General features: G+C 42.0%; 3 protein-coding genes across 3 annotated transcripts; 2 read left to right on the top strand and 1 right to left on the bottom strand.

Moving 5' to 3' along the window:
- The first annotated feature begins 2904 nt into the window (after positions 1–2904).
- On the top strand, positions 2905–3826 carry LOC134190074 (uncharacterized). Its single transcript, XM_062658492.1, has one exon. The coding sequence runs from the start codon at positions 3069–3071 to the stop codon at positions 3669–3671; it is 603 nt and encodes a 200-aa protein (XP_062514476.1). The 5' UTR covers positions 2905–3068; the 3' UTR covers positions 3672–3826.
- Positions 3827–4673: 847 nt separating this feature from the next.
- LOC134190309 (protein-arginine deiminase type-1-like) lies at positions 4674–10292 on the bottom strand. Its single transcript, XM_062658762.1, has 8 exons — positions 10129–10292; positions 8098–8643; positions 7602–7817; positions 7129–7236; positions 6933–7069; positions 6710–6863; positions 5558–5743; positions 4674–5485 (listed from the first exon to the last, which is right to left on the bottom strand). Exons 2-8 carry the CDS (start codon positions 8569–8571, stop codon positions 5114–5116), a joined length of 1647 nt encoding a protein of 548 aa, XP_062514746.1. The 5' UTR covers positions 8572–8643; positions 10129–10292; the 3' UTR covers positions 4674–5113.
- A 581-nt stretch (positions 10293–10873) lies between these two features.
- LOC134189690 (CDK5 and ABL1 enzyme substrate 2-like) lies at positions 10874–12379 on the top strand. The gene has a single exon (XM_062658043.1). The coding sequence runs from the start codon at positions 10976–10978 to the stop codon at positions 12236–12238; it is 1263 nt and encodes a 420-aa protein (XP_062514027.1). The 5' UTR covers positions 10874–10975; the 3' UTR covers positions 12239–12379.
- Positions 12380–12506: the final 127 nt, after the last annotated feature.

Below are 12506 nucleotides of genomic sequence, written 5' to 3'. Positions count from 1 at the left end.
GCGCTTCGTCAATTGTCATCTTTTGATCAACACCTTCGTCGTGCCTTTGAACTCCTATCTCATTCTTCTTTGCCAGATGTTGCTTGGAAGCAAGCATCCTTGCCAATAAAATATGGTGATCTTGGTTTACGATTAGCTAATAAAGCCTCGTGCTTAGCTTTTAATGGGAGTTGTAATTCCACTCAAAAGTTGGTATGTCGTTTCCTTGGAGTTTCCTCAATTGACGAAATTTCATCTCTCAAAGTGAATGGCGAATCGCAGGTTAGAGAAACGTTCTTTACTACTTATGAAAATGTTCAGATAGACACTGACATAAACGTTGCTTCTCAGCATTCTCTTCAGAGTCAAGTGGACAAATGGGATTTTGATCTATTGAAGGAGTCTTGTTCTATTAGAGACAAAGCCAGGTTGAACACTATTTCTGAGCCTCGTGCCGGAGCATGGCTTACAGCCATTCCCAACCCCAATCTCGGGCTTGCCATGAGTCGTCATGAGTTCACGACTGCTGTTCACCTTTGGCTCGGTCTTCCACTGTTTTCTTCACCTCCAAATGCTGTCCGTTGCATTTGTGGCCAAGTATTGGATAAGTTTGGTGATCACCTTCTTGGTTGCCGGAAGATTTCTTTACGTTCTAGACGTCATGATGCTTTGAGAGATGTCATTTTTCAAGCTTTGCTAGTACACGTTAAAGGAACCCGACGCGAACAAAGATCTTCTTCAGAGAACTATAGTCGACCTGGCGATGTCTAACATCCAAACTTTTTGTTTGGCCGTCCGGCTTATTTTGATGTAACCGTGTGTAATTCGTTCCAGCAAAGATTTGTATTGCATTCAGCAAGCAACGCCGGTTTTGCGCCCTAGAAGGAGAAATTTCAAAGTGTATGAAGTATCACACCCAAGTGTTTTCATCTGGTGCTCTCTTCTTTCCACTTGCAGTTGAATCATTTGGGAAATGGTCGGATGTCAGCTTGAATACATTAGAGACTATAGCATCTAAAACTGTTTCTGTTAATTCTATTCCTTCAGTCAGTCTTTAAATAATTTGTTGCAGCAATTGTCAGTTAAGTTGTGGTCGTATAACGCACGCATGATTCTAAGTAGATTGTTGTTAGACAATAATGACAGTAATTTTAGTTTATGGGATTTGCCTGTATCGTAGATTGGTTGTATTGAAATATATATTTGGCTGTATATATATATATATATATATATATATATATATATATATATATATATATACTAGTTGTACGGTATCTGTAGGCGCCTCGCGTTCGTAAGTAACACGTCCGACGGAGTTTTCAGACAGTCTACTGAAACGCCGAGTCCTAGCTAGACAATACGTATTTGTTGAAACCCTAGCTGTCATCGATGTAAACATGCAAACTTCCTATTAGTTTAGATTACGTGTATAGGCCTGGTATAGGTAGTCGTCGTTTTGCGATCGTGATCTAGACAATTGAAATGTACAGTCTAGGTATGCACTCAGTTCCGATGTAACGACGGTGGTATGGTATTTACTGACATAGAAATTGATATCAGCAAACATTGACTATCAACAGTGTTACATGCAGCACAGTGTAGTAAAGGATTGATTGTATGGGACGTGTAAATAGTTGACTGTAGGTGGCATTCAACTCCTGAAGGTGTTTCTTCGTTGTCAAGTACACACAGTCCCTAGCTACAATACAAAAGGATGGGGCGACGCAACTTCATGGAGCATTTTCTCCGTCGTTTGGTCACTTGAACGAATCGCTCCTAGACTCATCTGTAGTCGGACACGGAAACGATTTTTAAGGTAGGTCCTATCATGAAACGTGGTCGTGGGGAGGAGAAATTTGAGATTTATGTGTACACACACACACACACACACACACACACACACACACACACACACACACACACACACACACACACACACACACACACACACACACACACACACACACACACCAAAAGCTCTATGGAGACCCATATAGGACCACGCCCATTTCTATTGTGCGATCCGGATTAGAAGCCTCGCTATGCTCGGCAATAAAAAGGAAGCACTAACAGTGCTGAACCCTAGCTAGGCGACGAGAAATTGACCCCTTTCCAGTTCCAGGTACTTTGGTTGTAAAGAAAAATTAGCACTGTGCTTCCAAACGCACTGCAAGGCAGGAAACTTACCTAGGCGTGTGTTCCTAGAACACCCAAGGATTGATTTTAGCCTCAACAACTAGGCACAGGTACACACTCCAATCGCAACAACGCCTAGAGTTAACAACACCAAACAGTTGCTGCATACGTACTGGCAAGCACCTACTGTACTTGCAAGCATGCACAAATTAATTAACACCACATGCACGTCACTACAAGTAGACACGAACATCCCAAAACTTGTTTATACAGATCGTTGAGTACACTAAACACTTAAGCTTGTTTATATAGGTGGCTGAGAAAGGACAGGCAGTCTTATCATCAAATCGTAAATCACTTGGGCGCTTTGTGTACTCTCCGTTAGGACTTTGAAGGTACATTCGAAAGTTAAGATCAGTAATCAAAACTAGAACATCCTGCGTGACTCCGCCTAGACTGGCGGACATACTCCAACAACCATATGTGATGATAATGTCGAGATTACACGGAGCGCTACACTGTACCAGTGAACGCAAGCTATACATTCCAAGGTTTGGTCGTTTCCATCGAGTCGAGTCGCGATCGAGTCGGTATTTCCATCTAGTCGCTACTTCCGGTGAAACGACTACTATGACCCTCGCTACGCCTATGGTTAAATAAGTAAAGCAACGCGTCTCGCAAAGTAACTTCTGGGAAGAGGGCTAGTTGCTAGATAAGTTTGCATTTAATTACTCAATCCCTATAGGTAGAGGACATGCATGCTCCAATTGTTTCAAAGTTTAAATTTTGGGGGGGCTAGACAGATCAGCCACTGTTGTACTGTACTAGTGTACGTCTAGGAGTCACGAATTAATTAAGTCGCGTGACTAACCACGCCCTTTAGCGTGCGGTAGGGTTGATAAATTTGCTTCCGTCCTGCCAACAATCCATGTCTAGCCTGTAGCTTTGGGGAAATGATGACTTTGAAGGGAGTGCTACGAGCTGCTGTTGTTGTTGCTGCGTTGGCCTTTGGGTTCCGATGGGCTGCGGAAACGTCGATTATAGCGTCTTTTGATCTTGACATTCTAATCAACGTTCCTCCTCGTACAGTCATGGATTTCTTCGTCAAAAATCCTGATTGGCGATTTCTTCGGGACTCCTCGCTGCTTACCACCCCATGGAATGTAGTCAGTACAGTTCATGAATCTGAGTTGGTCACACAACATAATATCACACTCTCTGAGTCTGTACCTGTCCTCAACAAAATTGATTTCACTGTGACCACGACATGTGACCGTGGCCAGAATGTTGTGTGGGTAAGAGCAAGAGGAACCGCTTGGAGTGGTGTGGTGACTCTGATTCCGTACGTGAAATATTCCATTCATACTGTGGATAGTGTGAAGACTTACTTTGTGGAGCAATACGAAATTTCCGGACCGAGATTTTTGGGTGCATTCCACAAGACTACGAGAGAAATCGCCGAACGTGAGCACAAAGTCATGTTGAAAAACTTGAAAAAAACACTGGAGGAAAGATCGATAAAAGAGCAGGCAACTGTTGATGATGATGACAGTTGAACTACCAGCCTTCATCTGTCTGTATTGAGGACATGAAATATTTTTGTTACTATAGACTCACTCCTGTACGTGATTGCAAGTTTATGAGCAAGTGTTACAAATGTAGTTATATATCATGTTTAATTAGGCTCTATCTTATAATACTAATAATAATAATCTACTACACTCGGCAATGATACCAAATTATGCAGGTACAATAGGTAGGGCCTACTAGTCTTACTTCTTACTTATTTTTTATCTTATCCTATTATCTTATTTGTTTATTATTATCTTACTTATTAGTTAATAGTGATGAATGCGATTTCAACCAAAATGAGGGATGACCATTGAGACTCAGTCAGCATATTTTTTTCAGCGAAGAGACTGAACAGGGAGGCAGTTATTGCATGAGCTCTCAATGCACATGACTACATGCACTGTGCGGTTAAGTTTCTGCAGCAGAGCAACCATACGTACAGTAGCTCGTAATCGCAATGAGTGTTTGGAACCTCACACCTCTAATTTTTTCCAGACAAAATCCAAACGTCGCTCACAAGGTATTAGAATTAAATTAAGACGTTGATTTTTGTTGTTCAATTAATTAATGGGGAATTTATTTGCATCAGTCTGACGCTAACAAAAAATCAGATGGTTTGACAGAAAGTGTAGCTAAAGTCAGTGCACTCTTACTGTTTTGTAATTTGGTTACTGTATCACAATGAGCATTTTTTGTGTCTAGAAGGTTACTTACAACAGGACACTAAGCGTTGTTCTATTCCGCTCTCCCACCTGGTGGTTTGTGAAGTCACACCAACAGTGACCTAGAAACTCATTTCAGTAAATCGATACAGGCATGATCTACTCTAGGACGTCATTAATTAATTAACCGGAGGCGCGCATGCGCCAGAATTAGAGATGGACGGACGGACGGACGGACAATTGGAATGCAGAGCAAGCGTTCAATGTTCAAATCGCTGACGCGCCAGGCGATGTGATGATGTCTTTCAAAAGGTACCGTATGGAATAGCTATAGAACAATCCCATGCACGCGCCAGTCAATTTGTCCGGCCACGTGCACGCCCTCTGAGTTTGAAGCTTGTCTAATTAGCAGTGCACCTAGCAGTCTAGTGGCGCGTGTGTTTTTTGCGTGTGAAGTAGCTGTTCTGTGTTGTTGCCTGCTAAAATCAGTGGTAGCAGCTAACGGTTTAGCACTTTACTGCTTTCTCTATTTGACATCCTAAGCAGCTTTCTGCTACTCCACATCGCCGGAGAACTAAACTAAATTTAGACATCATTTAGAATGTTTCCATTGTAACTTGTTGGCATTACAGTACTCAGTGCACAGCCAGTGCAAAATCTAATGTAAGTAACAGATATAACATCATTCCAGACTTGCTTTGTGTCATAGGTGCATGTGATATACACTAAAAATCAAGAAATCAAACACATAGTAATAGCATGCCTTACTGCTGCAATTCTTTCGTTTCCCACCACTTGATATCAAACGGTCTTCGTAGTGTATTGGTACCACAATGGATCTCTCCTGACAGCACATGATACGAACTCCAGTCGTCAATGAAATGGCAAACAAGACCTAAAGGATTCAAGAGTGAACTGACGTGATGCTCTATTGCACACTGCCCTCCAATGTGAGGACCGAAAGGCTTTGGAATTCCAAGATGGTGACCGAGCACCAACATGTTGACCATATTTGGGAAGTATGCTCCAGCACGATCACCATGCTCAAACACAAAGAGAGCAGGGATATCAATGATATCGGACTCATCGAGCTTCAGATGATGTTTCAGTAAGGTACGATTGTAGTCAATATATTCCTAAACGTTATTAATTAATATACCAATATTAATGTATTAGTGATATAGGACCCAACTGCACTCTGAACTGACCTGAACTCTTGTGTTGTCCTTGCATAGTTGTTTGTCTTGTAGGAGTCGTTTGGCAGTCGTTGTGGCATTCCAGCCATTCCATCGAGTCTTCCCTTCAAACATTTTTGAATCGCCAAGACCGTCGCTGTGCAACCTTTCAAGCAATGCGTAGCATGCAGCAGGACTTGCAAGCAGCAGTTTGAATTTCTGAAAAAGTTCTTTCAGTTACAACAAAGTACATCAGTGTAAAGCTAGGGCCTGGTACTACAAGGCTAGTACTCTGTACACTTAATCGTTGCCTTATTGTGGTTGCATTTGAGTCAATGACAGACAAACAGACAGACAAATATACACAGACAAACTGACCGACAAATAAATGAACAAACAGAGAGACATAATTTTGCATTAATGGACTCTGAAATCATGTAATTAGGTGTAATTTGCTATTGTAAGGTTCTTCGTTTCTGGAAAGACGTGTATTGGACAGCCAGATAGCCAGACAGATAAACAGATCAGAAGCAGACGCAGTACGATGCAATAAATTCACGTTGTCTTAATTGTAATAGATCATCCATAGTTGTTGACATTTACTCAAGCATACAAATTAAGCGTATGCTAGGGGGGGAGGTAGTGTAAGCTAACTGTTTGTCACAAATGTTTGAAGTGTACATGGCGTGTGACGGTATTGGTACTCTGAGGTAGGTACTAACAGACCTGTGTAAGAGACCTTGTCCTGTTCATAAAATGCCGGCAAACAGGTACACGTACCAGCAGTTCGTGAATGCTTTTGTATTTGCTGGCCCATCTTCCAGAATGACGAAATGTGCATATCAATCTTCGAAAGAGCTTCTAATTATTTAATTATAGAAAGAGTAGGCTTTGGACGCTTGAGTAACTGTCAGCAATTATAGATGACCCCTAATACTCTTTCCTGTAAGTGGAAATGTATGTATTGCTATGTATTGAAGCAACCAGACTACCAGACAGACAGATATCCAGACAACAGTAGGTAGCCATGCATGTGGATGGACAAAAATTCAAGAATGCAATGCAGACTGCATGACAAGAGCACTAGCTATGATTCCATATCATTCAAGTGCAGTAGACAGTAGACAGTAGAAAGACTTTATTCAAACAGCAATGTTGTTGTGTCAAACAGCCACAAGCCCGTACCTTTGGATGCTTTGTCTTGTCTGCAGGAACAAATGTCATGAATTCATCCACATGACCAACAACCAACCAATCAGAAAACACTTCAATGGGAGCCTGCACTTGCTGTGCAATCAAAAAGTCCCTCACCTCCTTCATCATTCTCCTACCGTGGACACTAAACACAAACAAGACCGGAGGTTATCAATCTAGCTAACGTACAGATTGGAGGCAAATGACATCGCACTAGTCAGCTGAGCCACCAAATATGATTCTTCCAAATGGATATCCTTCTATTGGAGGACTCACTTCCAAGTTGCCAAAAGAATCCAAAGAGTTAGCATAATCTCCCTTGCCTCGAGTCACATAGCCAAAGTCTGGTCCCTAACAAGAAGATCGAATCAGCACCGTTAATGTGTAGATGTCAAATATTGCAGATATACCAGTAGTTGTTTCTTTGGATACTTCTTTAAGCCGCGATCACGAGGAGAATCAAGAACAACGTCTAGGCCCTTATGAGGAGCTTGTGAGTAACCTAGCTCGATTTCGTCCTACAAAGAGGTCATCAAATGACATGATCTATAGCTTCTTGCAACATAGTTGTTGTCTGCTGTGCTCACTCACTCAGTCCAAATGTTACAAGAGTTGAGCAAACAGACAGACAGAGACAGACAGACAGACAGACAGAGACAGACAGGCAGACAGACATATTATTTTATTGTTACAGATCCTCTACTTGTACACATCCTCAATTTCTATGATGAACCAGTCCTTCACAGCGAAATACTTTAAAACATTAGTAGACATAAAACTAACAGATAGACAAGCAGACTGACTGACTGACTGATCGACAAACAGATGATTATATCAACACAGAAGTTCCACATTTCGTCTGCAAGATCTTCAGGAAACTGACCTGCATCCACCGGTCCCTCTTATTCATAGTAGGAGAAACAACTTCCAAAGGTACTCCTGCAGAACTGGTAAATTTCTTCAAACTGTGTATAAACTGAGTATTGTCACCGTCCACCATGCGGGCCACAAACACCATCCGTGGTGTTAAAGTGTTGGGTGTCATAATCCATGGAGCAACACGAAACACAAACTGATCCTGATAAATTGTCATCCTGTCCTATAAAAATAATTGCATGGCCTTTCATGCTATGCTGTATGCTGTATGTCTGACAGACAGACTGACAGACAGACAGACAGACAGACAGACAGACAGGCAGGCAGGCAGGCAGGCAGATACACAAAGAGACAAACAGACAGACAAACAGACAGACATATGTATTGACACACAGATGAGCAGACAGACAAAAGACAGCAAAATGAACAGGTGACAAGCTATGCTAACAAATACTTGAACATCATGCACATCACAAAGATACTCAATTCACACACAAACTTACGTCGACAACTGAGATACTGATACAACCTAAGCCATCAAACCCCTTATCTGGATAGTCAATACCCTCAGCAGCCAACTCCTGCCTGCCGTTCCCTCGCCAAATGTGAGTTATATCCCTCGACGAGTTTCTCGGACCAATAAGCTCAGACGACTCATAACCACCATGTCTCAACTCAAACACTCTGACATGATTGTGTGATCCATCACTGTGAAGCACGAGACGATACTTTGGAGGCAAATTTACTGGTCCTGCCATCTTCAGTCCGATACGACTCATGTCTTCCAAGTCCAAAGGTCCATTAATTCGAGCATCGTCAGAATCGCTTTGTTGACGTTTTCCATCACAGTCATTGTTGACAAGTAAAATGGCTCCAATTCCGCCCTCATTTCTTGTTCCCCACGTCCAGACTGATTTGTCCAGAGTAGTATCGTAGTTCACTACACCGTCTCGTGTCACATCAGAGTGAATTGACATGGCAATGACTGTGATGGCAACATGACCAACCAGCAATGGTTTCCCATAAGAATTTAAAAATTGAAAAACAACCTGCAAGTATGAGATAGTATGTGAATGACTTGGTGACGTTCTTGAATGTTCTCTGCAAATTACTGTAAACGCCAAATACATGTATATAGGTATATTTTGTCACACCACAAAAAGAATTTGTCAAAGTCCATCAAATGACCTTTTGTTAAGAAGCAAATTTCATCAGCATCTCTGCAAGTAATTGCATGCTTGGTGCAGTACCGTCTGCAAGTCACAGTATTATGTATGCTGGGAGCAAATGGTGTCTGGTTGATGTTGAAAGTGCTTGGTACTCTGGCCATCCCACAATTTAGCACCACCTATAGCTAGGTACTTGAAATTGGAGCACCAGTATTACACATACTTGTGCCTTGGACTCCAGTCCAGTGTGTGCAAAAAATTTGTCAGATGTTTAATTTTGTCAAAAATTAAAAAATGCCTGTATTGTTTACAGTACTGTGACAATTACAAGAAACAGCTAAGTATAAAAGAGCATGCCACAGCTGTTTAGATAGCTCTCGATAACTGTGGATATTATAGCCTCATTTTACAATACAATAGTCAAATACACCTATCTCCATGAAAACAGTAGCACTACTGTAGACTAGTACTACAGTACTGTACAGTCCACCTCCGCCCTTAACTCTCACTTGCCATTTAACTGCACATCAATGATGTCATAAACCATGTGGCTCTAACCATTCGTTGGTAGACTTGACCAGATCATTCCAATTCTTGCATTTCAATGCTGTTAAAATGTCTCAAATGTTTTAGTGTACATTTGAATTTTCACAAACCATAAAGCAAAAAATTGCAATTTGGGTTGAGCAGTGATTCTATTGTTTGATAAGGATATTTAACTGTTGGAAATGTATCTTATTGTCAATTGTTAGATTTTAATGTTTATTATACAGTAGCAACAGTGGCAGTGGTACCATTTGATCATTCTAATTTTGTAACCTAACATCTTGCTCAACATCCTGGCCAACATATAAAGTGAGAAACTTTGCTGATGCTGCTGTTGCCTGAACTGTTTCACACTACCAATGTACTATGAAGTACCAGCTGTAGGTGCTAATTGTATTAATAAAGTTTGATGAGCAAACACCAAGGTGTAATGTGAAACAGTTCAGGCAACAGCAGCAGCAGCAAATTTTCTCACTTCATAAATTGGCCAGGATGTTGAGCAAGATGTTAGGATACAAAATTAGAATTATCAAATGGTACCACTGCCACTGTTGCAATTTTCAATCTGTGCAAACATGAAAATCTAATAATTGACAATAAGATACATTTCCAACAGTTGAACAACGTCTATATCAAACAATAGAATCACTGCTCAACCAAAATTGCACCTTTTTGCTCTAGGGTTTGTAAAAGAATCAAATATACATTAGTTAAAACATTTGAGACATTTGTAATGTCTAACAGTATTGAATTGCAATTTGGAATGATCAAAAGGGGCACAGACCTAACAGCAACCGGTGCTGTTGCAATGAGCATTACCTGTACATCGTTTTCGCGTGAACTGGGAGTATCCGAAGCGATCTTCACTGCCGCTCCTTTCTGATTCTGATATTTCACCACCGAGACGGAACAGTTGGACTTAGCATCCCGTATATTTAAGGTAGGTGATCCGGACACTCGCACTGTCACGACATCAGACGGTATTGCTAAGTAGAGTGGATTGAACGGCACGACGATCTTTCCTCCTGCAACCAGTAGCTCCTCCTGCAACGAGCTGACGACCGGTGGAGACTTCAGGCGCAAGCGAAGCACGCGCTCGGACTTTGACATTCGAAGTTTCTTGAGTCGGACTGACGTAACTCTGGAAACAGCATGATAAACATTGTATTTAGCACTTCAAGGGTGTTGGGACGGAACCCGGATATGTCCGCAGTTTGTTTGGGGCTCTGATGGCTTGATAGACCACAGAGCCGTATGACAGACCAGAGCCGTCGAGACCAGAGCCGTCGAGACCAGAGCGGTCAGACTTTTTTTTAGACATTAATTAAAAGAACTCTGCTATGCCAGAGCCGTATCTATAGCAGAGCCGTGTTTATCTAATTAGAAGACTGTGCAATATCGAATTTCTATAAATTAGGAACTCTTCGGCTGCAAATCTGATGACATTCACAGTATCTTGATAACGGCAGTTGGATTCGGTCAAAGGTAGGCTGCCCAGCTCCTCTTTCTGTCTAGAAAGTTTGATCACAGCTGTCGAACGTTTATAGGAGTGCGCAGGCGCATTGAGTCACTTACTTCGTAGATCCCGGATACCCATTGTGTTGGCTGCTTGATGATTTCCCGCTTCCCTTGAAACCATGACTCAGTTATGACAGGCTGATTGGACATGAAAGCAGCTCGAAAGTCTTCTGCAACAAGACGGGCTGCAGCGTTGGCATTTCTTTCAGGAATCTCATTAGATGGAAAACCAGACACAACGTCACACGCAAAACCCACTCCAACGACTCCCCAGCGAAAAGAATTGGATAATGAAAAGCCCACATCTTCAACTTCAAAAACAGAAGTTTCCTCCAAACGTCCAACCACAGAAAGATGCCAGCAAGCGGCAAACGAAAGCGGTCACGTGACACAACAACAGGTGATGAATACCAGTGTGGACGCAACATCAAAAACGCGTCGTCCGTCGGCGAAACGAACTGTGTCGATGGATGCTTTGATGTATGAAGCGATGGTGAGAGACATGTCAGGCAGCAGGCATCTGAAAAACGCCGACTGGAAGTCAGAAGCAAGAGGAACCAGACTCATCATCACGTCCACATCCGGCCTTCCTGTTGCCATTTTTTCTACAGTTAGATATAAGAAGGGCGAGGGTAAAGACATTGGAATCGACAGGCACAGACCCGGATCGATTCACTCGGAAAGTAGAGTGTTGTTTTCTGAAGGAATTGATGTTAGGAAATCGAAGAATTCTGTATCCTATGGCAGGATGCTGGAGAGCACGCAAGAAAGTGAATTGTGTCATGAACATCGAGATGTGTTGCCACTTCCGATGTCACCAGTTGCAACAGAATGTGTGTTGGGTCCTGTTATTGGGAAGTCTTTGTTACATCTAGAGGGTGTGTATAATCCCAACGTATTCGACGATCCCGAACTTCAGAGCGGGAAATATCGGAAAGTTATAACAATGCCATCGTATCGGCTCTCTGTGTTGGAGTATGCTCGACCGTCACACATCAAGCGCGATCTCAACGACCAGTTTCGTGAACGGTTTCCTCACGTGCAGTTGACGTTAAGCAAGTTGCGGGCTATTAAGAAATGCTTGCTCAAGATTTCTCTCAAGTGTTCCCTCGATTTGCTCGTCGTTGCTCTTGCATATGTCTACTTCGAGAAGTTTGTGTGGAAACTAAAAGTGAACAAAGCCAATAGAAAGATTTCGGCCGGCTGCTGTCTGTTGTTGGCTGCGAAAATGTTGGATCTAAAACGTGTTGATATCCGTCCCTTGATGGATGGTATTACGGATGGATTGCACATATCGCATAGGGATCTACTTCAGTTTGAGTTTCCGGTGTTGGTTGCTCTCGAGTTCTCGCTGCACATTCCCCACTGGGAAGTGCAGCCTCATTTGGATAGACTTGAAAGTTCATTCTGAGACTTTGCTATTGTACAGTAGTTTATATCAAGCAGTACTACCGATGTAACCAAAATACATTGAATGTATATACGAGAGTTATGTTGACAGAGAGTTATGTTGATTTGTGTAAAATATATTTTGTAATCAAAAATGCTTGGAAGTCAATGTGTAGGATTGACAGTTGGTCGTATGCTGTCTGATATTGCAACTACAGAACAAGTTGTGATAACACCGGGATATTATAAGTTGGGATTGTATTTGTCAGACGTGTGACAAGATGTAATGT

Source organism: Corticium candelabrum, chromosome 14, assembly GCF_963422355.1.
Source record: "Corticium candelabrum chromosome 14, ooCorCand1.1, whole genome shotgun sequence".
NCBI lineage: Eukaryota > Metazoa > Porifera > Homoscleromorpha > Homosclerophorida > Plakinidae > Corticium > Corticium candelabrum.
Note: the sequence above shows the minus strand (reverse complement) of the source record. Positions and strands in the feature narration are given on the sequence as shown.

Bases quoted from the DNA above. Each gene is read 5' to 3' on its own strand.
- LOC134190074 (XM_062658492.1), top strand. From the start codon at position 3,069: ATGATGACTTTGAAGGGAGTGCTACGAGCTGCTGTTGTTGTTGCTGCG.
- LOC134189690 (XM_062658043.1), top strand. From the start codon at position 10,976: ATGAAAGCAGCTCGAAAGTCTTCTGCAACAAGACGGGCTGCAGCGTTG.
- LOC134190309 (XM_062658762.1), bottom strand. From the start codon at position 8,571: ATGTCAATTCACTCTGATGTGACACGAGACGGTGTAGTGAACTACGAT. The intron at 7,818-8,097 runs GTAAGTTTGTGT...TTATTTTTATAG, and splicing joins TCAGTATCTCAGTTGTCGAC to GACAGGATGACAATTTATCA. The intron at 7,070-7,128 runs GTATATCTGCAA...TCTTCTTGTTAG, and splicing joins ATCCAAAGAAACAACTACTG to GGACCAGACTTTGGCTATGT.